General features: G+C 45.4%; 2 protein-coding genes across 2 annotated transcripts; both read right to left on the bottom strand.

Annotated features, from left to right (window-relative positions):
* Positions 1–2,001: 2,001 nt before the first annotated feature.
* rps21 (ribosomal protein S21) lies at positions 2,002–4,755 on the bottom strand. The gene is made up of 6 exons (XM_061220393.1): positions 4,671–4,755; positions 4,086–4,165; positions 3,715–3,778; positions 3,047–3,118; positions 2,562–2,617; positions 2,002–2,064 (listed from the first exon to the last, which is right to left on the bottom strand). Exons 2-6 carry the CDS (start codon positions 4,133–4,135, stop codon positions 2,055–2,057), a joined length of 252 nt encoding a protein of 83 aa, XP_061076377.1. The 5' UTR covers positions 4,136–4,165; positions 4,671–4,755; the 3' UTR covers positions 2,002–2,054.
* A 1,982-nt stretch (positions 4,756–6,737) lies between these two features.
* cables2a (Cdk5 and Abl enzyme substrate 2a) lies at positions 6,738–19,504 on the bottom strand. The gene is made up of 9 exons (XM_061220811.1): positions 18,951–19,504; positions 14,909–15,001; positions 14,391–14,468; positions 13,567–13,669; positions 13,002–13,158; positions 12,139–12,236; positions 11,794–11,900; positions 11,139–11,343; positions 6,738–10,765 (listed from the first exon to the last, which is right to left on the bottom strand). The coding sequence occupies exons 1-9, from the start codon at positions 19,502–19,504 to the stop codon at positions 10,625–10,627; spliced, it is 1,536 nt and encodes a 511-aa protein (XP_061076795.1). The 3' UTR covers positions 6,738–10,624.
* Positions 19,505–23,279: the final 3,775 nt, after the last annotated feature.

The raw sequence follows: 23,279 nt of genomic DNA, 5'->3' as shown, positions 1-23,279 counted from the left end.
TGTTGAAGGATTGAGGGAAAACTCTCTTCAGCCCTTAAGCAAAACCTTTTTTTAAATCAGCCTGAAACTAGTGGCCCACAGTCTCTGAATAGTGGGTCATGTATCAGTCCAAAGCCCATGAAACCCGTCTTCTCAACCTGTCAGGAAGGAGAGAGAGAAACTGGTTTTTTTTTTTTCTGCTTTCAATCACGTCCTTGTCCTACAGCCTGATGTTGTGCAGTGGTGTGGTGTTCAGTGGTCCATGGGCCACATATTTGTCTTATGGCTGCATCCTGTATTTCAGCCAAAGGCAGTTTGTCCCATAAGGAATGCCCTTTCGTCAGTAACTTCCCTACTGTATATCCTGCATATATTGTATTTGCCGTGGATGAAAAGCTGTGAACACACTCAGCCAGGCGACGCTGTACTGTGGGGTCCAGCAAACACTGGGCCCAGGTCGTGTGCGGCCTTTTGGTTTTGTAGATCTCAACAAAGGCTTATAAAATAGGCTATATCAAATAATTTTAAATTGGACAATTGTCTCTCAGTCTCCCTCTTTCTCTCCCACATTCATTGTTTTAAACCACATTTGTTTTGTACAGCAACAAAGGTACCACTCAAATGCACTGTGCATTTTTACAATATAGCTGAAATCTATGCAAATAATACCCACTATGTATCTGTACATTAAATGTTTATACAGTGTAAATAGACTGCTGTACATACGAGTACTTGGTGTATGTGTCTGTAAAACGTGTGGATTGTCAAGTAAAATACAGACCGCTATAAATGTAGAGGTCCTCATTGTGTACAGTAGTTGACATTAATCCATTAATAACGTTGATAGAATTAAATAAATGTCTTTGGACACTGATTTATTTCCTTCCATTCCTGCTTGTTTGTCCACGTTCAGAAATGTTCAATAAGGACCACATGAGAAATGTTACATCCAAAACACTCAATTTCCTCACCCTTTCTTTGTTAATTGTGCCTTGTTATATTTGTCTTCACATTCGTGTGCTTTGAAGAAAAAACATTATTCTGTTACCCGTATTTGTATTGGTAGACCTTTTTTTTTTTTTTTAAACCGTGTACAGAAAGCATTTAAATGATTAATTACACTACTGCTGCTGGTGGCAAGACACATTTCATCACCTTTTCAACAAATGTACATTTAGTTATTTGTAAAGTAGCAATAAATGAATTGTATGCACCACCATGAAAAAATTGATTTTATTTTGTGTGTGCTTATTTGTCTTCGATTATATACTTCACACAGGGTGTGTGGCATAATCTTTTTGATTGGTTTTCACAGAACCCTCCAAAGGTTGGGTTTCATTTGGGTCTCATTTTCTCCAACATGGTAAATGGTTGGCATTTATATAGTGCCTTTATCCAATACAATTGATGCTTCTCATTCACCCATTCATACACTCACACCGACGGCGATTGGCTGCCATGCAAGGCGCCGACCAGCTCGTCAGGAGCATTTGGGGGTTAGGTGTCTTGTTCAGGGACACTTTGACACAGCCCGGGCGGGGGATCGAACCGGCAACCCTCCGACTGCCAGACGACTGCTCTTACTGCCTGAGCTAATGTCGCCCCTACCAACACAGGAATCATATAGAGAAACATATTTAAGACCTGACCCTCAGGTGTCCTTTTTTCTCAACTCAACCCAAAAATGTTTTTGTACATTTAGTTTGCTAGATGGCTAATAGTTGAAAATTTCCAATTTGGTCTTTGGTTCGGTATCTGTGACTAGTGATTTTAGAGATCAATCTTAACTGCACTCGGGAACTTGATTTATTTTCTTCAAACTGAACACCATCTGCAGCAACATTTCTAATCACCTGACCTGTAATAATGAAAATGATGACCCCCCCCCGCACCCCCCAGTCCCTGTCCCTGTCCCCTAGGCTAAATGATTAAATAAAACCAGGCTGTTCACGAGGTGTCCTAAAACAGTGAATGAGTCAGCGTACCATGACTGATACAGCCAAACAGACAAAGGGACCCATGCCATTTTTCTGACATTTTATTCAAAGTGAAAGCAAAAAACACACTTCCGTTCTTTAGAAGTTCCTGAAAGAAAGAGAGAGCAGAGGGGTGAGTGGAGACTCTGTGGAACAGCATCCGCATCAGCAGCCAACAGACTGCAAACACTACAACTACTGCATACAATACAAACTACTGCATACAATACAAACTACTGCATACACTACAAACTACTGCATGCACTACAACTACTGCATACACTACAACTACTGCATACACTACAAACGACTGCATACACTACAAACTACTGCATACACTACAAACTACTGCATACACTACAAACTACTGCATACAATACAAACTACTGCATTCACTACAAACTACTGCAAACACTACAATTACTGCAGCTTCACCGCTCTGCGTGGTGAATTCATGGCTTCGGCATTCCCTTCAACAATGCCAGAATGAGAACATGCCCATGGTCTACAAGAGGAACAGGTACCAATCCCGCCATGCCTGTGCAGGGCGGCAGAGCAGTGAAGTGCTCAGCCACATTAATATGAAAACAATGGAGAGACTCTTACTTTGACACAATGCTGTCGGTCTTTGCCAGCCTCAGCAGAGAGTCATCAGCCTCGCCCTGGGGATAATATTTCAGCAAAAATTAACACTCTTTTCACACTCAAGACACAAACTAGCCTTTGTCAATTTTATATTTGTGTACTTTTAATATTTCTATACTCCCTGTATACAAGTTGGGAGTTAAATTGTGGACTAAGTATGTGGTCTGTTAATAGACTGCCAAGAAAAGGGAGGTACACCGTCAATGTTTTGGCATGGCAAAGGACTGGGATTTTAACTAGGCCATTCACTAGTGGCCAGTCTGTTCTACAAAAAACCCCCAAAAAAAATCAAATTTGAATGTGTTTGGGAATTGGCACATATGAACCTGAAGGAATAACTTCAAATATGACTTTTCTGATACGCCTTCACATTATTTAAACTACTACGATGTGCAAAACTTGCATGATATCATGCGCACAAACTGAAAACAGGATGTGGATTTTACCATTCTCCGGATGGCTCCACAGATGGCATAGGTCTTGAACTGGCCATTGAAACGGCCTGTTGCCTTGTCAACCTGGGGAGAAAACACATAGGCACAGTGAGACCAATCACCAGTGTTGTGCCAACTCAGGGATCCAACCATTATAAACACACTTACCCATGCAGGATCCATGAATAACAGCAACCCAAGGGCTGTACACAAACACCCACTACTCACATCTGCACTGTCTGGTCAAGTATTTTAACAAAACTCACATCTTCAAAAGCTGATTTCACACAGATCTTATACTAAGCCCTACATACTCAACTCCCCAAACACTGGAGGTATGTGCATTGACAACTACAACCTGTAGTGACAATTATGAGTTTTGTGCTGTCGAAAAACCTTTCTGGAGGTCATTAGATTCAAGTGTCTAGTGAATGCCCAAATGTACATGCAATAAACACTGCGCTGGAACTTGCAGTGGAGCAGCGAGATACATTCTCACTCGGTCACAGGCAAGAGTACAGCTGTAGAGAGGGCCTGATCTCACAACTGAATTAATGGCTGTATTAAATAGTGGTTCCATAAATGTGTTAGTATTCAAACCTTTTGTCATCCAAAAAGTACACACGTTAACGTGATTCGTGTTCGGACTTGTTTAAACTAAGTAAAATCACTGAACCCACCTCTGCAATGTTGATCTGAATGGATGCATGATCCTTGGCTCCAATGATTCTGTTGCTTGCGGAGCTGAAAGGCACAATTGGCGAGCAATGTAAACGACATTTCCAGACATTACAGAATTTTTTATAGCGACAAACATTCGCTCAAACGTACGATCGATTCGTAGATTGACGGGGAAAAAACGAACCAACGCAATTAAATGCAGAGGCTACTGGTAAACGGATGTGTTCCGAGTATTCCGTAAAACAAACCACATCGTTCACTTTAAACCCGTAGATAACTCGCACAACATGGATGAAACAGAACACGCATACACACGTACTAGCAAGATGTGTTAAAACGCCAATGACTAGCCTAGTTGGCTGTTACTTACCACTTGCGTGGGACATACAAATCCACGAATTCACCAGCGTCGTTCTGCATCTTGACTTGTTCCTGTGAACTTTCAAAGTCCTGAGAAGTAAAATAAAATACACACCCATTAAATAACGTTAGTTGAGAAAGGAAGAATATTCACCATCCCAGATTAAGCACTGGGCTAACGCTACCCACAGGCCAGGAGCAAAAATCGTTAGTCACAACACAATTAGCTGCGAAACTGTCACCGATTACGGTTATCGTGAGCGAACGAGAGGGTACGCGCACAGCGACGTTCGAGTAACATTAGGTACGTTAAATTTATCATACAACTGCGGAGTAGGTACCTCTTCTATCTCCTATAAAGACATAAGTTAGCTAATCTATACACAGCACGCACATGTGGCCTCCCGGGTACCATACTGTACTTGGTGGAAAAAATGCCCGTTAATATTCACGGGAATATAGTTTTATTATGAAAATAACGAATCGTATGATTAACTAAGTTGTTCATATTCATAGTCACTGGTTTACTTTGCTTAATTACCCCCCAAATCATGCAGTAATTTAGTTTTATTTCAAGAGCAACACGATCAGTTACCTTTTTCAGAAATGGCTGACACGGAAAGGAGGAGCCAGACCACAGGAAGTGATTATGCAACTACTTCTGGTGTCAAAGGCGCAAAGACTTTTTTTTTTTATACCATAGACATACACTCACCGAGCACTTTATTAGGTATTTATTCGACTTATTTTTTAGACTTCTACTGCTGTAGTCTATCCACTCCAGAATTATGATGCGTTGCGTGTTCAGAGATGCTCTTCTGCATACCACTGTTGCAATGTGTGGTTATATGCGTTACTGTATCCTTCCTGTCAGCTTTGACCAGTCTGGCCATTCTCCTCTGTCTCTCATTAACAAGTCTGCAGAACTGCTGCTCGCTGGATTTTTTTGTTTTTGTTTTTTGCACCATTCTTTGCAAAGTCTTGAGACTAGTGTGCGTGGAAATCCCAGGACATCACCAGTTAATGAGATACTCAGACAACCCTAACTGGCACCAACAATCAACATTTTTTCCCCATTCTGACATTTGGTTTGAAAAACCTGTTGACCACATTTGTATGCTTTTATGCATTTAGTTGCTGCCACATGATTAGTGGATTAAATATTTGCATTAACAAGCTGGTGTGGATGGTACAGGTCTACTTAGTAAAGTAGCCACTGAGTGTATAATGTGAGCAGCACAATATAATCATGATTATTAATATGAATGTTCAACACATTGAATAAGATCAGGAATATTTTAAAAATCTATTTTGTATAATTACTAGTAGCACTACTGAACATACAGGGCGACATTGTCTCAGGTGGTAAGAGCAGTTGTCTGGCAGTCAGAGGGCTGCCGGTTCAATCTCACCCTGGGTGTGTCGAAGTGTCCCTGAGCAAGACACCTAACTCCCAAATGCTCCTGACAAGCTGGCAGCCGGCAGCCAATCGCCGTTGGTGTGTGTGAATGAATGGGTGAATAAGAAGCATCAATTGTACAGCTACATAACTCCAACCATTTACCATATCCAGTAGAACAGCTATTATTTTAATACCCACTCACCTACATGACCATTCACTTTACTTGAATGCCAGTAGAGGCCGCATTATATGGACTGAATCGATATATTGTTTAAGGACTGTGGCAATTGGTGGCATGTCTTATAGTGTTTATTCATAGTAAATGGCACCCAGCAAACTATGCCATGTTCCCTCTATCCCCTGCACACAGAGTGATGAAGACTGTGGCTCACCACGGACAGCCTGTTTGGCTTAAAATATGACTATGACCACTCCATATGGAGAGCAACAGTACCAGACGTAATGTGGGTCATTTGAACAGTTGTATCACTTTGCAATATGCCACGTTTTACAAAACTGATTTGCCAGTATTTCAAATAATTACATAATCTGGGTTTGGGCCTCTCTGTGTGGAGTTTGCATGTTCTCCCTGTGTTCGTGTGGGTTTCCTCCCACAGTCCAAAGACATGCAGGTTAGGCTGATTGGAGAGTCTAAATTGCCCATGGGTATGAGTGTTTGAGTGAATGGTATGTGTGCCCTGCGATGGACTGGCGACCTGTCCAGGGTGTATTCCTGCCTTTCGCCCAATGTATGCTGGGATAGGCTCCAGCCCCCCTGTGACCCTGTTCAGGATAAGCGGGTCAGGATAATGGATGGATGGGTTTGTATACCTACAAACTTGTGCATCCATACTGTGTGCAGCCTAGAAACACAGAGGGTTTCTGTCACTACAAGACCTGGCACGCTTCACTGCACACAGACACTGAACTGTAGCTGTCCTGATTTGCTCCATTGTTCCTCTCATTCCCCTAGTAAAGACGAAGGAGGCGATGTAGTTTCTACAATGGCTAATGTGCGCCTGCGTAGCAAACGGCCATGAAATAACTCAAATTCACCACAAGATGGAACCAATACCCAAGATAAATATATTCTGTATTTATAAAACATGAATGCATAAATAATGTTTAATAATATGCAAGTTGAACATTTCTATACAGTAACTGCAGGTGTAATGAGTGGGTGGTTTGTTGATCTTGAAATTTACATCAAATAAGTCAATTTAGGTCCCCTTCGTTGCAAGAAAACACAGGAGTCACATGTAGCTGACAGTCAGAAAATACATTTGAATAGAACATTAGTCTTCTCATTTCAGAAAAAAACAGACCATTACAAACAGATCTTCGTCCACATCAGTACATTAACAAATGTCAAATAACTGCATTCTACAAAATCACATATTGCACTCACTGGGCCTAACAGAAACGGAAGGTGTCATTACAATTCATGTAAAAAACATGAGCAAAGACAGAAGAGTCAAATAAATAGGAGAAATCTGGCTTCAAGGCGCACACACACAAAAAAAAAACAAAAAAAAACAAAAAAACAAAACAGGAATCCGTACCAGTTTTCGTCCATATAACGATCTTGTTTGACCTCTCCACCAAGTGCTTTGAGTGACATGGCATAATTATTGCTGTTCTACTTCACATTCTGTGCTCTCCTACTGCGAGTATATTGCTGCTGTGCTATGAGTGGAAGAGAGCTGCCTGCAGTCCTACCCTTCCTGCAGGATGCCCACAGTGGGGGCCCAGAGTTATCTTTCCCCACAGAATCCACACACCCACCAGATAAAAAAAAAAAAAAAAGATGAGTCTCCCCACAAAACTAAGCCAAAACATTGAGGGTTTTGGGGCTCTTATTGTGGAAGGGCATAACTGGGAAGAACACTGCCATGGTAACGCCGTACTGTTAACACAGCAGCAGGAGATTCTGCGGTGACAGAGCAGAAGGGATGGAAGGGGCCACAGGAGCTGAGCATCACTTTCCCCCCCGCTCCGCCACAGACCTGGAGCAGTAAACGCTTTCGTTGAAGGGAAATCACAGTGGACACCGAAAGCAAGATGGCCGCCGGGACCATCGGCAGTCCCAGGGCCTGCACCCTGCAATATATGTAATGGTTCTCAGAAATTGAGGGGGTCAGGGGTGTCTCGGTGGCGCAGCCTGCAGAGCACTGACCGCATGCTCATTGTGAGCCGCGACGTCAACGGTTCGAATCCGACCGTCTGACAATTTGTCGCATGTCTTTCCCTCTCTCTCGCCCCCATTCTTCCCGTCTCTATATACTGTCCAATAAAGCTGAAAAAGGCCTAAAAAAATATCTTTAAAAAAAAAAAAAAAAAAAAGAAATTGAGGGGTCTTTCCCAGCATGCATGGTCACCACTGGCCTCTCTGTGTCTCTCACTGTCCCCACAGGGTGTGACTTTACTCAGTGAAGGCCCAAGCTTCATTGGCGTGTGGCTGTGGTTGTCCTGGAAACCCCAGGTGCACAGGTACGGTGCTGTAGGAGGGAGCGATCATGATAACAGCATTCCAACACTCCCACCGGGACACGTGGGCGGGGAGCAGCGGGACAGGGCTGGGGTTCCCAAACTTTCTCAACCCGGATTTATGGGCAAACAAATCTCCCACGGCCTCACCCATTACTGAAATGCAGATGAAGTTGAAATATGTAAAAAAAAAACATTTTCTTAGCATGTAAAAACAGATACGAGTGCTTTGACTAGTATCAACGTCCATGGAAAGTGTGCAATGTCGTGACTTCAACCCCCCCTCGAGTCACGACTCCTCTACCCCCCGGGGGGGTCCCAGCCGACAGTTTGGGAACCCCTGCCGAGAGCTACGGCAGATCCTGCCAATTTCACCGAGACCCGCGCAAGAACAGGCTGAACAGCCTGAAGACCGCACCGCAAACAGGAACACAAAGGGAACCACTCCTCCAGCAACAACACAGCCGAGAGGAAAAACCAGGACAAAAACACATGAAGCTTTTCATAACTACAGTTTTTCAATTTAATATGTAGGCTAGATATTTCCTGAGAACAAAAATTTTTTTCAAAAGACGACAGCTTGCATTAAAATAAGCGCATTGCACACAGTTTCTCTGTACTGATAGGATTTTGCTATTGCTGGTGTCACCGTCTGATGCGGCAGTGAAGGAGGATGTACAAAATGCCACAGTTTTACGCTTTTAGCACAACTACCGATGACACCGTGTCTACAGATGACATCTATAGATGACTACAGATGGCTTTATAGTATGAATACAGGGCTCCTTTACCCTTTGTACTTTACAAACACAGTGACAGTGTGTTTCATCCACACTACACAGAGTGTACACAGTGGTCACAGGAAGACCTATCCGAGACTGCACAGATACACAAGTGCAAAAAAAAAACACCGCATCTCGTTTCTAAGGATTTATAACACTCACAATTTGTCAACAGGAAAACACATGACCAAAAAAATCTCACTCTGCGAGTGAGTCAGAGGAGAAATCTGACACAAGACCGCACACGACAGTGGAGGGCGTGAAGGCCCCGGAGCGGTAAGTCACACACACACGGGGAGCACAGCACGTGACCGGGGCTGGGGAAATGGAGGCAGTCATACCGGCATCCGCTGCCCTCCGCACTGTAATTACAGTGTGCTGCAGGCACGCCTCACGCCCAGATCCACACAGCAGCACCCCGTCGTGCGACCCCGTCTGACCGGACGCCGGAGCCGTACCCAGACACGGGCGTGTCGATGCGTGCGCTCCTGAACGACAAACTGGGACCACGATATTTAATCACTGTAAAATGAGCACACTTGCAACAACACAAACACCATGTCCCACTTGAACTTAAAACTTTTAAAGGAAGTGTAGAAACGTAAGGCTTGGGACAGCGACGGTGTGGGAATGGCACGCTGTTCTCCAGGTGAAGCTGGACCGGGCGATGGACAGGAAAGTTGACATGGCAGCACCAGGAACGTGCCGATTCATTTTCTCTCTAACATAGAGAGCGGGTCTGAGCAAGCACCGGAATGCTTTTTTTTTTTTTTCTTTCTTTTTTTTCTTTTAACTACATAACAATAACACCCATAAAGATCAGGTAATCTGGAAGAGCAATCTATGCATATAAAATTAAATTCAAACCACACACACACTGCTAACTCGAGCGATACAGAATCGTTCATATTTCTCATGACCAGTGCCTTCTGCTCACCTGATCCAAAATGTACCAAAAAATAGGCTGAAATAATCTTGCTATAATTAGGTATAAAAACCACAGTGAAACAACTCAGTCATAAATGAATAGCTAGTTTTAAAATAAATACCACAAATCGTGACAGGGGGTATAACGTGTGGCTATGGCTTTTGGGTTTCAGATCTCTTCTCTGCCCAAGAATAAGTTAATAAAAGACTGCAATGCTTCTTGGTTAATGGTTCAAACAACATTCACAGACTTTAAAAGCTGAGAAACCCCCTCCGGCATCATTCAGAAGAGGAAGAGGAAAATCCAGGTCACCTTGTGGTTCGGCCATAGGGAGAGTAAGGTGACCTTACCTACAAGCACAAAATAAATATTGACCCTTTTTTTTTTTTTTTTTTTTTTCGAAGGGGTGTGGGGTGGAACATAGGGCTTAGTCTTCTGAAAAAGCTGCAGATCACACTGAGGAACGCGGAAATGGATGGAACGAGGAAGAACGGCGGGCTTGGACAGAGAAAGGAGCAGATCTGCGCGGGGTCTTTGCGCTGAGGTGGGAGCGTGCGCGCGGAGACTGGAAGACGGAGAGGTGTGACCGACGGAGAGGTGTGACCGTGTGACCGTGTGCTCGTGCGGCGCTGGCAGGCTGCGTCTGCAAAGCTCTCCGGCGCTCCCCTCCGCACCGCAGGCTCGATGGGCGAAAGAGCCGTCAATCGCAGACCGAAATCAAACGCCAATCCAAAAAGTACAGTGTACCGCTGATGCAAGATGGCCTCGCCCCTGAGGGCAGTCCTGGTAACCTGCTTTCCCATTGCTGAGCATCTGAGAAAGATCCATCATCATCATCATCATCATCTAGCTGATGTGGTTGTGTATGCATGGCCCAGGGCAGGGCAGTCGGTGGACAGAGAGAGCAGGGTTCAGGGGAGTTTCTGAGTGGCGTTCTCCCAGGCGCGGGGTCAGGGCTGCTGCGCCAGACGGCGGTAGTGTGGCATGACCTTGCTCTCCGGCAAGTAGAGCGCCATCTCCAGGGCAACCAGCACGGTGAACTCCAGCGGGATCAGCTCCCGCCGGCTGATCCGGAAACGCTCCTCCATTTTCTGCAGAAGGAGAGACAGACGAGCGATTAGCCGACGCCAACACAGTCAGAGTGAACGCTAACGCTAACACAGTCAGAGTGAACGCTAACGCAGTCAGAGTGAACGCTAACGCTAACAGTCAGCGTGAACGCTAACGCTAACACAGTCAGCGTGAACGCTAATGCTAACGCTAACACAGTCAGCGTGAACGCTAACGCTAACACAGCCAGCGTGAACGCTAACGCTAATGCTAACACAGTCAGCGTGAACGCTAACGCTAACACAGTCAGAGTGAACGCTAACGCTAACACGGTTAGTGTGAACGCTAACGCTAACACAGTCAGCGTGAACGCTAACGCTCGCAGAACGATGAGTTAAGTTCAGCGGCACTCACGTCGATGAGCTGTTTGACCTCCTGCCTGCGGAGGTCGCTGCTGATCTTGGCAGCCAGCACCACGCAGGCGGCGGCCACCAGCTTGCGGTTCTGCTTGTTGAGCCGGCCCTGCAGCACCAGCTTCTCAAAGTACACGTACGCCATCGCCACGGTGACGGGCTGCAGGCCGCAGTCCTCGCTCACCGCCCGCATCTCCCGCTTCAGACTGCGGAGGGAGACACAGAGACACAGACAGAGACAGGGTCAATGCACAGAGAGAGAGACAGAGAGACAGAGAGACACAGAGAGAGAGAGACACACACAGAGACAGAGAGACAGAGAGACAGGGTCAATGCAGAAAGAGAGAGAGACACAGGGTCAATGCACAGAGAGAGAGACAGAGAGACACAGGGTCAATGCACAGAGAGAGAGAGACAGAGAGACAGAGAGAGAGAGAGGGAGAGAGAGAGACACACAGAGACAGAGAGACAGGGTCAATGCAGAGAGAGACAGAGACAGAGAGACACGGGGCAATGCACACAGAGACAGAGAGAGAGTCAGAGAGACACAGAGTCAATGCACAGAGAGACACAGAGAGACACACAAATTATCCCTTATTTCATTTGACACAGACAGACAGACAGACACTGTCGATGAACAGAGCGCTCTCCCGTACCTCCTGATTTTGCTCAGTGTCAGTTTGATGTGGGGAAACTTCTCCCTGAAGGTCTCGTTCATGTCCTTCTTCAGATCAGACGGCTTGACGTACTCGATCACGGTGGTCTGAGAGAGGGCAGATGGTGTGTGCAAAATGAGAAATTTACCTGTTGGCCATACTCACAACACACACAACACAGACAGCACACAGGGGTGTGTCTTGTATACCTTTCTACTGTACCTTCCAACCCGCCCCCCCCTTCCCTTAACAGTGCTGGGTTTTATTTTATTTTTTTATTATTATTATTTTTTTTTATGTTGGCTGTCAGGGCTGTACTATAATGCTGGGAGTTGTAGTCCTCACCATGTAGGAGGCGAAGATCAGCACTCTCTTGTGTTTCCCACAGGGCCACTGAGGGTCACTCAGCATGTTGGGGTCGTAGTCCGACAGGTCGTCAGCACCTGGAGATCAGAGTGTCACTGCTGTAAAAGCCATTTCCCACCGTTCCCAAACTGGACCTGCGGGAGCCCGTGTGTGCTGCCCCTCATGCCGACCACAGGCCCAAAGCCTGAATTTCAGGTTCAGGTTCTTAACTTCACACACGTCATTTTGGAATTAGCTATACATGCCAAAATGTTCCTTTACAAAGAGGGTCCACTTTTCAATTGATTATAGACTGAACAGGTCTAGTAAGCAAGGTCTTAATTGCAAATTGTGGAATCCTGGTCACTGAAATTAAACTTTGAAGTATTAAAAAGACAAAGCGAATGGCAACAAAATGTGTTATTACATTACATTACATTACATTACATTACAGGCATTCAGCACACGCTCCTATCCAGAGCGACGTACAATGAAGTGCAAATCAAACACAGGAACAAGTGTGAAGAGGACCCGAGAGGAAGGTACGGTGCCGGGTGCTAGCATCCTAGCATTACTGTCAAATGATAGTCGGGGCGGCCTGTAGCATAGTGGTTAAGGTAAATGACTGGGACACGCAAGGTCGCAAAGTCGGTGGTTCGAATCCCGGCGTAGCCACAATAAGATCCGCACAGCCGTTGGGCCCTTGAGCAAGGCCCTTAACCCCGCATTGCTCCTGTCTGTACGTCGCTCTGGATAAGAGCGTCTGCCAAATGCCAATAATGTAAAATGTAATGTAAAAATGAAAATGAAAACTTTGGCTGTCATAAAGAGCCTCCAGAACGTTCCGCGGTGGCCAGGCTCACCCGTGTCAGGGCCCATGGTGCTGCTCAGGCGGGAGGCGGTGTAGTTCCTCTGGACGGAGCGCGCGGCAGGGGTCGCTCCCACGCTCATTTCCACCGGAACGTTCTTCTGCTTCACCAGGGCGTTGGTAGGGAACAGGAACGCAGCGTATGACACCGTCTGGAGAGGCAGAGACAGAGACAGAGACAGAGTTCCATCACAAATCCATACCTAAGCTTCCCAGCATGACCATCACTGAAAAAACACACTATTTGACAGCATGTTTGACAGCGTTAAGTCTGGAAAAAAATGATATGGGGGTTACAATACTATATATCCCAATACACATGGGAAAGCTAATTTTTTTTAAATCTTTAAAAAGCAAATCAGATATCACTGTGGAAATGTGACAAGTGTATGACGAGTGTTTATTATAAGAACAGGAATTAGCTGTGGTGAGCTCTCAAAAAACTGACAAAACAAGCACCAGATGTAAGTGTAAAGTGAGATCACAGGGAGAGGAGTGGAGACGGGAGAGCAGTGAGGTGCTGCCCTGCACACCAGCATCAGTGTCACTCACACACTTACCTTGCCATATGCTCCCAGCTCCACCCCCTCCAACCCAGGGGCCATGTCCAGGGTGGCTGTGGCCCCTCCAGAAGGGTGTCTCTGCTTCTGATTCTCCAGCTCACTGAGAGAGAGAGAGAGAGAGACACAGAGAGAGACAGCGACAGACAGAGACAGAGACAGAGACAGAGACAGAGACAGAGACAGAGACAGAGACAGAGACAGAGACAGAGACAGAGACAGAGACAGAGACAGAGACAGAGACAGAGACAGAGAGAGAGAGAGAGAGAGAGAGAGCACGTCATCTTCACTGTTAAAGAAGGAAACTGGAAAATGGTAAGATGTACAGACTAGCAAGGTCACTTCCAGACCCACCAGCACACTCCTAACCAACAAGACTTCACGCTGCTTTTGTCCTTACAAACCAAGCCCCCCACTGTACTCCCCATGTAATCTCAATGTACTCTCCATGCCACTGGTGTGACAACAGCGCAGCAGGGGGCCCAGGCTTTGCACAGCGACAGATGGGCGTTTTTAAATCGCCAAGAGGCTATGAAATGTACCCTATTATACCACTACACACACGCACACCCACTGCCAGAGAAGGAGGAGGAGGAGGATGATGAGACAGCGGGACAAAGAGGCAGGGGAGAAGGTAGAGGGCAGGCAGGATGACTGCATGTGAGAAACCCCGGGGCATCTGGGAATTACAGCAGTACAAAAGGGACTCTGAGACAAAACCCCGCTACAGAACGAACTGCGATAATTAAGATGAATGAAGATAAAAGGTTCTGCGTCATGGCCTAGTCCATGCCGATGATGTCACTGCAGAGGCTGTGCAGTACCTGAGCTCAAAGCTCTCCCCGTAGGGCAGGATGGAGAAGGCGGCACACAGGGACCGCTTGGCACAGATCAGCACGATCCTGAAACAGAGAGAGAGAGAGAGAGACACACACACATGCGCGCGGTCAGTTTATAACACAGTCACAGCCAGAGCTACACTTCCAGACCAGACAATGCCAAATAATTTCATTTCAATTTCATTTCAATTCCTCTACCCAATCAGACGAGGAGACAGGACACAGCCAATGTAGCCAACCAGGTGATATTTTAGACCAACTGCAGTTGAGCTCCGCGTTCACGTCGATGCATGAACATCTTGGCTAGTTTGTCTAAGAGGGATGCACACACTGCTTTGGCCAAAGTCAATGCGGATCTTAGTTATTTAGTGAGCTGATGTTTGTTTCCGCAGCAAGTATTCTACCAGCCCTACTGGGTTGCCTAATGACTCTCTGTAGTGTTGGGCCGTTGGGTCGGGTGCGTTGGGTCGCTGCTGTATGTGATGGCGTTCAGCGGTGCTTACCTGCTGCCCCGCGTGTCGTACTGCCTCATGTTCTTGATGAAGTGGACCTTGTTCCCGGTCCTCGGCACAGGAGAGCCCGAATGACTATGCACCCTGGTCAGAAAGAGGACACAACTGTCAATCAATCCACTCAGCCCATGAACACACAAACCGGCTGACCAATCCAATCAACCAAACTACCCTTTCAAAAACCATGAAAAACAAACAAATTAACCAATCAACCGACTCTTTGGTCAGTCAGATTGTACTGTGCATAGTGCTGAACCAATGGAGAAATCCAGTATTGGGAGAAAACACTGGCTGCATAGGGAATGGAGGTTAGTGAAGGCACTGTTGCATGGTACCCACTGCCCAACCTGAATTGCTTAAACGAGTCTCCAGCAGAAACTCCCACAGGGAAGGTGGTCACTACGGTGACCCGATTCTGACTGGAAAGACGACCGCTTCAGTGCTGGTGATTCACACACAAGGCAGTGACTAAAGTCAGGCTGAGTAATGAGACATTTCAACAGCACCTTTTACCCAGAACTAGAGCTTCCCTGTGGCACACAGTTTGACATGTATTTATACATACTCATTTTTTCTTAAACACAGTTCTGGTCGGTGAAAAGAGTTTCCGGTAATGTGTTGCAGTCAATGACACGCATACCTGGCAACCCCCAACTAATGCCTGTAGTTCCATCACTCAGCAAATCTAATGCTAATGCAGTCAAATATTTTGGTACTGGACACACAGGGACTATCCCTTTAAGGGTGGAAGCCAGGCTAACCTACAGGCAGACCTTTCACAGATAAGGGTTTTATGTTGTAAGTGTTGTGTCTGACACTGCTATCCTGAAGGGAATTTTACATTTGTAGATGAGGAAGAAGGCTCGTGCATGGTTTTTAGCTGATGTCATCAAGTATCCAGTATAACAGAGAGAAATTGAACACAAAAGATCAATCACTCAAATCACATCATGCAGAGGCCATTTCATACTACACTTTATAAACTCCTTATGATAGAATGGCAACCTCCACTTGGCCAAAGGGACTACATCAAACCACACCATCTAGAAGCTACATTTTGTTTAACTAAACCATTAACCGCTGCTATCCAGCAGATTCCACTGAACTTTCTTCTTAAAAAAAAAAATCTAATTTAAGACATTAGTGTTTGGCATCAAATTGCTATTCATGAACACAGCAGTTGGCTAATGATCATGTTGCCCTGCTTAAAATGCTAGTTTTAAAGTCGTGTTCTTTAGTTGTATTTCAGTCCAGCAGGAAAATCACAGAGACTATGACAGATACATTGGCAAACAGACATACAACAGCAAGCCTAATCGCATCACTGTTGACATTCCACCAAGATGATATAAAGATGCTTTGACATTCTCAAATCTTAAGCATCTTCATACCATTCAAAACATTGTTGTTTTGCTCTTCCGGCTGCAAAAAAGATAGTGAGAGGGTCTACAAAAATCAGTATGAGTTGAGCTGTGCTTGGACGTTTTTAAATGAAGTGCAGAGGATCACTGAACACAGACCATGTAGATGGGGGAACAGAAACAGGAAGGTATTGTACTCAGACACACAACAAGATTTGGTGTCTAGTACAAAGTAATATTTCTTCTTTCTGGTGTGCATAAGACTACCCAAAAAACGTATACTGCTGGTTCTTAAAGCCAAAGTTAACCAAACTGTGACTCGTCTAAATATAATTTACAAAAGTGAATTAACCTTCGTCTCCTCCGGAATGTGGCTGGTCTCCGGGAACAGATTGAGACATTCACATGAGGCGAGAGAGAGCACGGGAGCGTTGGGGCCTCCAGATGCAGGACAACCCCGCAGAGTGAGAAAGCGGTGACCCTGACTCAGATTTAAATGTCCGTAATCACTCCTCCCCTCCAGCTCAGTGACCCTGGGGCAGATTTAAAATGTCTGTAATCACTCGTACTCCCCAAGCCGCCCGACCCTGGGTCGAAATTTAAATACTTGCAATGGCTTGCGCACCCCGGCAAAGCCCATCTGCTCCTAAACCAACAGATTCCACTGAATCATAAACACAGGCTGTCAATCTAACCGGCGGGCAACGATAGCCAATCAGGGCAAAGCTTCTCATATCAGCCCATTGCCATAGTTACAAGGCCTTGCCGGCGGTGTCGTTCACTTCTGTCTCCATTGTGGGTCCGCTCCGCACATGCCCACCTCTGGTCGATGTTGACACAGTCCCTTTAGCTCAGCTTTTTACTGATACTAGTCAGGTGAAAGTGATTTCTCTCAGACAACCACAGCCAAACGCCCTACAGCCAAACTAACAGGCCCGCTCCACATCCGACACGTGACAGGCCCAGCAGTGCCAGTACGCATCGCAGTGCAGCCCGTTTCTGCCTCAGCTTCAGAAACCACTCAGTTCAGCTAAAGAAGGTCACAATACGCCTCACTTCAGCTTAAGATGGCCAATGTGCAACACCTGTGAAACTGGGGGGGTTTCTCATAGGCCAAAGGATCCAGCTACCTTGTACAGACTAAATAAATAAATAAAAAAAACAGCATTGTAGCCTGTTTCCACCATAAATATGAATGGATCAAGACTGAAGTGAGACTGAACATTCAATGTTAAGAATATGAACATGATGGAGTGCAGTATCTGGCAGTTTGATACTATCTATGGGCAAGTGTTTGTGCTGCTACTGCATCATGACAGTCAGGCAGTGATCACATGTTACAATCCACACTGTGCGTAGTGAGTGGCAGTGCGGTTTTGTGTCGTTGCACCTTCAAACAAACCTGTTCAATTTCCTGTTTTCAGTTACATAGCATACGGTACTGTGTTGAGGTCAGGCAGTGGTCTCACCTGCGCAGCACTGAAAACATTTCTTAGCAATGGGAAGGCGGCATAGTGGTAAGGTCCCAAGTGGGATCCAAGTTCAAAACTCAGGTGGGAAATCATGGGACACAGGTTTTACCCTGCAGCATGTTTACAGTACTGTTACTCAAATCTATTCCATAAATATCCAGCTATATAAAATGAGATAAAAAAATATTAGAAAAACAACACACAAATATTTTAAAACTTGAAGTATCCTAATTGTTTAAAAAATGCATTAATTAATTATTATTATTATTATTATTATTATTATTAATACATAATGGGGGAAAGCACGGATCTTAATCATTTACTCGCTGTCAGTTCGTGTTGAGCGCACTTTGATGAAACTTCTCGAACCATTAGCCTACCTCTGATATACAGACCAGGGGTACTATATTAAAATTTAGAACAAGATTTACATTTCCAGATGTAGTTCTCCACCCAACTCAGTATTCCTGCTTTACGATAGGTTACAGGCCCTGGGGTATACCAGAGGAGAGAAGTTACATAATCTCGTAAAATAATTCAGCGGGTTGAATTAGTCTGGTCGTTCTAATCGATAATAAAAGATAAGATAGCAAAATGCTACAGTTTAGTAGCTAAGGAAGTCTCATTACACCAGTTGATCCCCCCTTCATTTCAACAACAGTAAAAGCGAATTTCACTGAAGGGATGTCTCCACTGAAAGTTCCTCCACGGAAGAACGGCTAGCCTATTTTGACAGCGTTTGCAAAAACAAAAAAATCAAGGCAGGATAGTCTAACGTTATGGTCGTCCATATGCTAACGTTAGATGCGGAAGTGAACATATATTCTCCTCGTTTAGTTTAAACATACATAAAAAGCGTTAGCTAAGCTAGCTTTCACTACCGCGTTTCTCTAATGTGAAGCCGAGAAACACTGTAGCCTAACTTAGAGAGTTGGCAGACTGAAAATGGCTAGATTTGTATAATGAAATTATAATGTCAATAGTCAGTCCATTAGCTAACGATTTAACGAATCCAATTCCTAAGATGTTGGCTACGAATTCCTTGTCAGTTGCCTTGACCCCACACGTTGACAAACGGCACAAAGGAACGCTGCATCACGCCAACGCAATGTTTACGGTTGAAAAATCCTCATTTGACGTCAGGCGATGAGCTAGGCAAAGGAAAAACGCAACCATCGTGTCTCCTTTTTCGCGACTTACCTCTGTCGGGACTCCAGATTCACAGAATTACAGCTCTGCACCGAGAGCAGTGTCGGGGATTTACAGGTTGTTAACAGCGGGACATGCTGGGGAGCTGCAGTCGGGGAGAGTAGACTAGTTTGGGACGCCAGCGAGTCAGGCAATACCCCCTCCAGGAACCGTTCGCTGACCCCGCTAGTAGTCAAGCCAGAGACCGTGGGGAGGAGTAGGACAGGAGGACCACCGCCAATCCCGGTCCTCGGCGCAGGAGTAGTGGCGCTACCGCTCACGGACGTTGACAGGCGGGTGAAGGTTCCGTAACTGCTCGTCGACGGCAGTGGTTCTCCGAACACCGGCGCCCCGGCGTCCAGACCGTTAAACGTGGCCCCTCTTTGAACGGCGCTGCCATTGCCCAGGTTATACGTGGGCCGTCCGTCAAGGGAGATATTGTTGAGAAAGAGAAGGGCTGCCTGTCTCCGGCGCGAATCCTTACTTTTCCGCAGGTGCTCTTTATGCGGTTTGGTGGTCGAGCTATTGCCGGTCGCACGATGGGAACCGCAGGCATCAGCTGCCATTCTCGAGTGAAAGAGAAATAGCACAACGAAAGCGTTTTACCCGGCGTGAGCCCCTGACCCCGCCCACTTTAGCGCAATTGGATCGCACGGAGTAGATGCAATTTGACAGAGCGGATTGGCTGTTCGGGGGTTTCGTTTTCCACTGTCATCTACATTTTTATTTTATTTTATTTTATTTTATTTTATTTTATTTTATTTTATTTTATTTTATTTTGTATGTGTGTGTGTGTGTGTGTACATTACAGCATTTGGACAGTGGTACAATTTCTGTTCCTTTTTCTAAAAAACAAAAAAAAACAACAACAAAAGAAAAACAGCTGATTTTGGTAAGCCTATTGTCAGCCACTCTTGATAAATATGCACAAGATTCTGTAAACAAAAAAATAATACAGTTATTGACATAAGCTTTATTTTTCAACTTGAACAAAGTAGTGTGCTTTATTAATGATTCAATGGGACCAAACAAAGGCCTACCTTTGTTTAAACAGGTTGACCATTGACCATTGACCATTCCTCCCTGCATAACCTTTCAGAATCATTGATATCCTTCGATGGGATTTAAGTCTGGCGAGATGGATTTTTTTTTACTTAACCATTTCTGTGTGGGTTTTGATGTATGTTTGGAGTCATTGTTCTGCTGGTCGATCTACCTATGACAAAATCTCAGCTTCCTAGCAGAGACAATCAGATTTCTTTTTGCCAAAATTTCCTAGTACTTTGTTGAATTAATTGCGCCATTGATCTTAAACAGTGCTCCTGGAACACTGGCAGCAAGACATCAGCGACCTACTTCATGTTCAGTTTTGGTTTCATTTGACCATAGCAGTCTCTTTCAGTCATAATTCCAATGAGATTGCTTGGTTTTGTTTTTGGTACTGAGTAAGAGCTGCCTTCTTGCAACCAGCTTGTTGGTATGGAGGTGCCATTTTATGGTTTGTTTTGAGATTGGTGACCCTGAGATGCAACCAAGTGATCCCTGTGATCCCTGTGCTCTTTATGACCTCTCTCACCGTCTTCATCACCTTCCATGGGGACAAGGTGCACAAGGTCCTCTTTCTGGCAGGTTTGCAACCATTCCATGAATTTATGTTTTTTGTTATTGCCCGTACAGCCCTAAGTGGTCTATCCATTTCCTGGCACCCATTACCAGAATTGTGATTGTCAAATACCATCTGTCCCTTCTGAATTGACAGTTCTTTGGCTTTTCCCACGCTTTCCCATTTTTATACTGTCGTGAAACAGGAAGTGATGATATGATACAATATAGTTAAGTATCAGACCGAGATTAACAAAATTAAGTAAAATTTAATTGCCAATTTCACTTTGTTTGATTTTAATTACAATAATTGTTTGGGGTGCCAATAATTTTGACAGCATATGGTTTTCAGAAAAAACGAGATTGAAAAAGAAGGCAGACGCATTATATCAACACTGCCAGACACGGCTAAAACAGTGAAAGATCTGTGAAAGATAGTCGCAAGGCCTAAGATCTAATGCTTTTCTGCTAGTTGATAGCATGTCCCTAGCTTCAACACGCCTTGCATCATTTCTTTCCCACCAGGGTTAGCACCTGCTGCAGGGGTTTGGGTCAGGGCAGGGGCATCGCCTTCTCACGCAGGTGCCGTTACAGAGGCAGTAACTCTAGAGTTATGGTGTGTCACTCGCGATGCAGAACATCCGCGCCGGTCACAGAGCTGAATTCCAGTACGGAGCGGGGGAAGCCCTGGCGGAGAGAGGCAGAGGTGCGTGGCCCTCAGGGGTGAGGGTTTATTGCAGGATTTTTAACAGACTCGGAGTGAATTCCGCTGTTATCACACAAGAGGCCGCGCCACCCATTTCTGCAGGACTGCTGGAGCGGATCCCCACATGCTGCAGTAAAGCTCCCTGTCAGAATAAGCCTTCTGTCCCTCACCCAGGTGTAGAAAGCCTTCGGCTCGACACTCCATCGCAAAAACGCTAGCAGCGACGGGACAGTGAAGTGTGGCATCAGTGACTAACTTGAGACGACCGTTATGTTTTGGCTTTTGTGAAGTGGTTTGCTTTTTTTTTTGCTGGTGGTTCAGTCAAGTCAATCGTCGATAGTTACAAGGGCGGCCTGTAGTCTAGTGGTTAAGGTACATGACTGGGACCTGCAAGGTCCGCGGTTCAATCCCCGTCACTCTGGATAAGAGCGTCTGCCAAATGCCATTAATGTAATGTAATGTAATGTAATTTAGTTCCTTGTAGCTCCCTCCACTACGACGTCCCTGAAACATCAATGGCCCATTACTATATAATACCTACCCAAGCGCTCTCCAATATGGTGTCTCTCTTCTCTCTGAACGCATGGGCGGCCTGTAGCGTAGTGGTTAAGGTAAATGACTGGGACGCGCAAGGTCGGTGGTTCTAATCCCAGTGTAGCCACAATAACATCTGCACAGCCGTTGGGCCCTTGAGCAAGGCCCTTAACCCTGCATTGGTCCAGGGGAGGATTGTCTCCTGCTTAGACTGTACGTCGCTCTGGATAAGAGTGTCTGCCAAATGCCAATAATGTAATGTAATGAACTGACAAACCAGTATATCCTGAACACGGCCTCTGTATTCACTGCAGACAGTAATAACTGTGAGTTTTAGGGCAGTTATATTTGTTTGTGTGTTAGTCTGTGGCAGAAAGGCATCGCTTCTTGGAGGTTGCTTCCTGCTCCGGAAATCTCATCAAAGAAAGGCTTTACTCTGACTCAGTGTCTTACAGTCTTACTGTGATGTGCAAAAGTAAAAAAGGGCTGAAGTATTAATTTTGTAATTTGGGTCCAACAAGACATGCCAGCTTAGTTCTATAAACAGTGGTATTCTCCAGCACTCCTACACTGGACCACCCTGAAATGAAATGCATCAGCATTGTGTACCCTTGTCTTAGAGACTACTTTAGTAGGACAGGGTGGGGCATATCTGTTCTGTAAGTACTCAAGTGAAAAGTGCTAATTTTCCTGCTAGTATTAGGCCAGGGGTCGGCAACCCTGGTCCTGGAGAGCCGCAGGGTGTGCTGGCTTTCGTCTTCACCTTAAAATAAGCAACCGATTCAGACCCAAGAAACCAGGTGAGGTGAGTTAACTGTGCAATCAACGGCTTTCATTGATCAATTAATGCCAAGTAACAACGAAAGCCAGCACACCCTGCGGCTCTCCAGGACCAGGGTTGCCGACCCCTGTATTAGGCAGTGCTTGGTTATGGTTATATGAATTCACACTGTCTATAATTTCTAATATGGGAAATATATATGATGCCTGGAATCAAAGGCTACAGTAAAAAGTGTGACATATTTCTTCATATTTAGTTTTTTGGGGGGCTCACTTGACTTGAAGAGAGAAACTATTTGTCTCAGTGCCTTCAGCTGCAGCTATCTGTTACATACACCAGAGGGCACTGTTTCACTCCACCCGACACTGACGCAAAGACAGGAAGCAAGCTTTAACTAGGGCTTCCTGAAGTAAGGGGTGCATCTCTGGGAGGTGTAGTCAGAGGGGCTCAGCACACGATACCCCAGGGCTACACATTCACTCCAACCTGACTAGCCTTCTGTACTTCCCAGGACAGGAATCTCATCATAAAGGTTCATTCAGAACCTGTAGGAACTACTCAGCACTTCCGCCCGAACCCAGAGAAAGCCAAGAGATGAGGAAAAAACGGAGCCTGGCGAAGGCCCCGTGTGCGTAGCGTCACACCACGTCACACAAACCCAACGGCCAATCACTATAGATGCTTGGGTGCAGACAGCAGTAATGCTAGTGTCCAACTT

This window comes from Conger conger, chromosome 14 (assembly GCF_963514075.1).
Source record: "Conger conger chromosome 14, fConCon1.1, whole genome shotgun sequence".
NCBI classification, from domain to species: Eukaryota; Metazoa; Chordata; class Actinopteri; order Anguilliformes; family Congridae; genus Conger; species Conger conger.
Note: the sequence above shows the minus strand (reverse complement) of the source record. Positions and strands in the feature narration are given on the sequence as shown.

Coding starts and splice junctions, on each gene's coding strand:
- rps21 (XM_061220393.1), bottom strand. CDS start 4,135: ATGCAGAACGACGCTGGTGAATTCGTGGATTTGTATGTCCCACGCAAG. Junction 3,779..4,085: donor TTGTATGTCCCACGCAAGTG/GTAAGTAACAGC, acceptor TGTGCCTTTCAG/CTCCGCAAGCAACAGAATCA. Junction 3,119..3,714: donor TTCAGATCAACATTGCAGAG/GTGGGTTCAGTG, acceptor TTTTCTCCCCAG/GTTGACAAGGCAACAGGCCG.
- cables2a (XM_061220811.1), bottom strand. CDS start 19,504: ATGGCAGCTGATGCCTGCGGTTCCCATCGTGCGACCGGCAATAGCTCG. Junction 13,159..13,566: donor AGCTGGGAGCATATGGCAAG/GTAAGTGTGTGA, acceptor CTGCCTCTCCAG/ACGGTGTCATACGCTGCGTT. Junction 10,766..11,138: donor AGGTCAAACAGCTCATCGAC/GTGAGTGCCGCT, acceptor CTCCTTCTGCAG/AAAATGGAGGAGCGTTTCCG.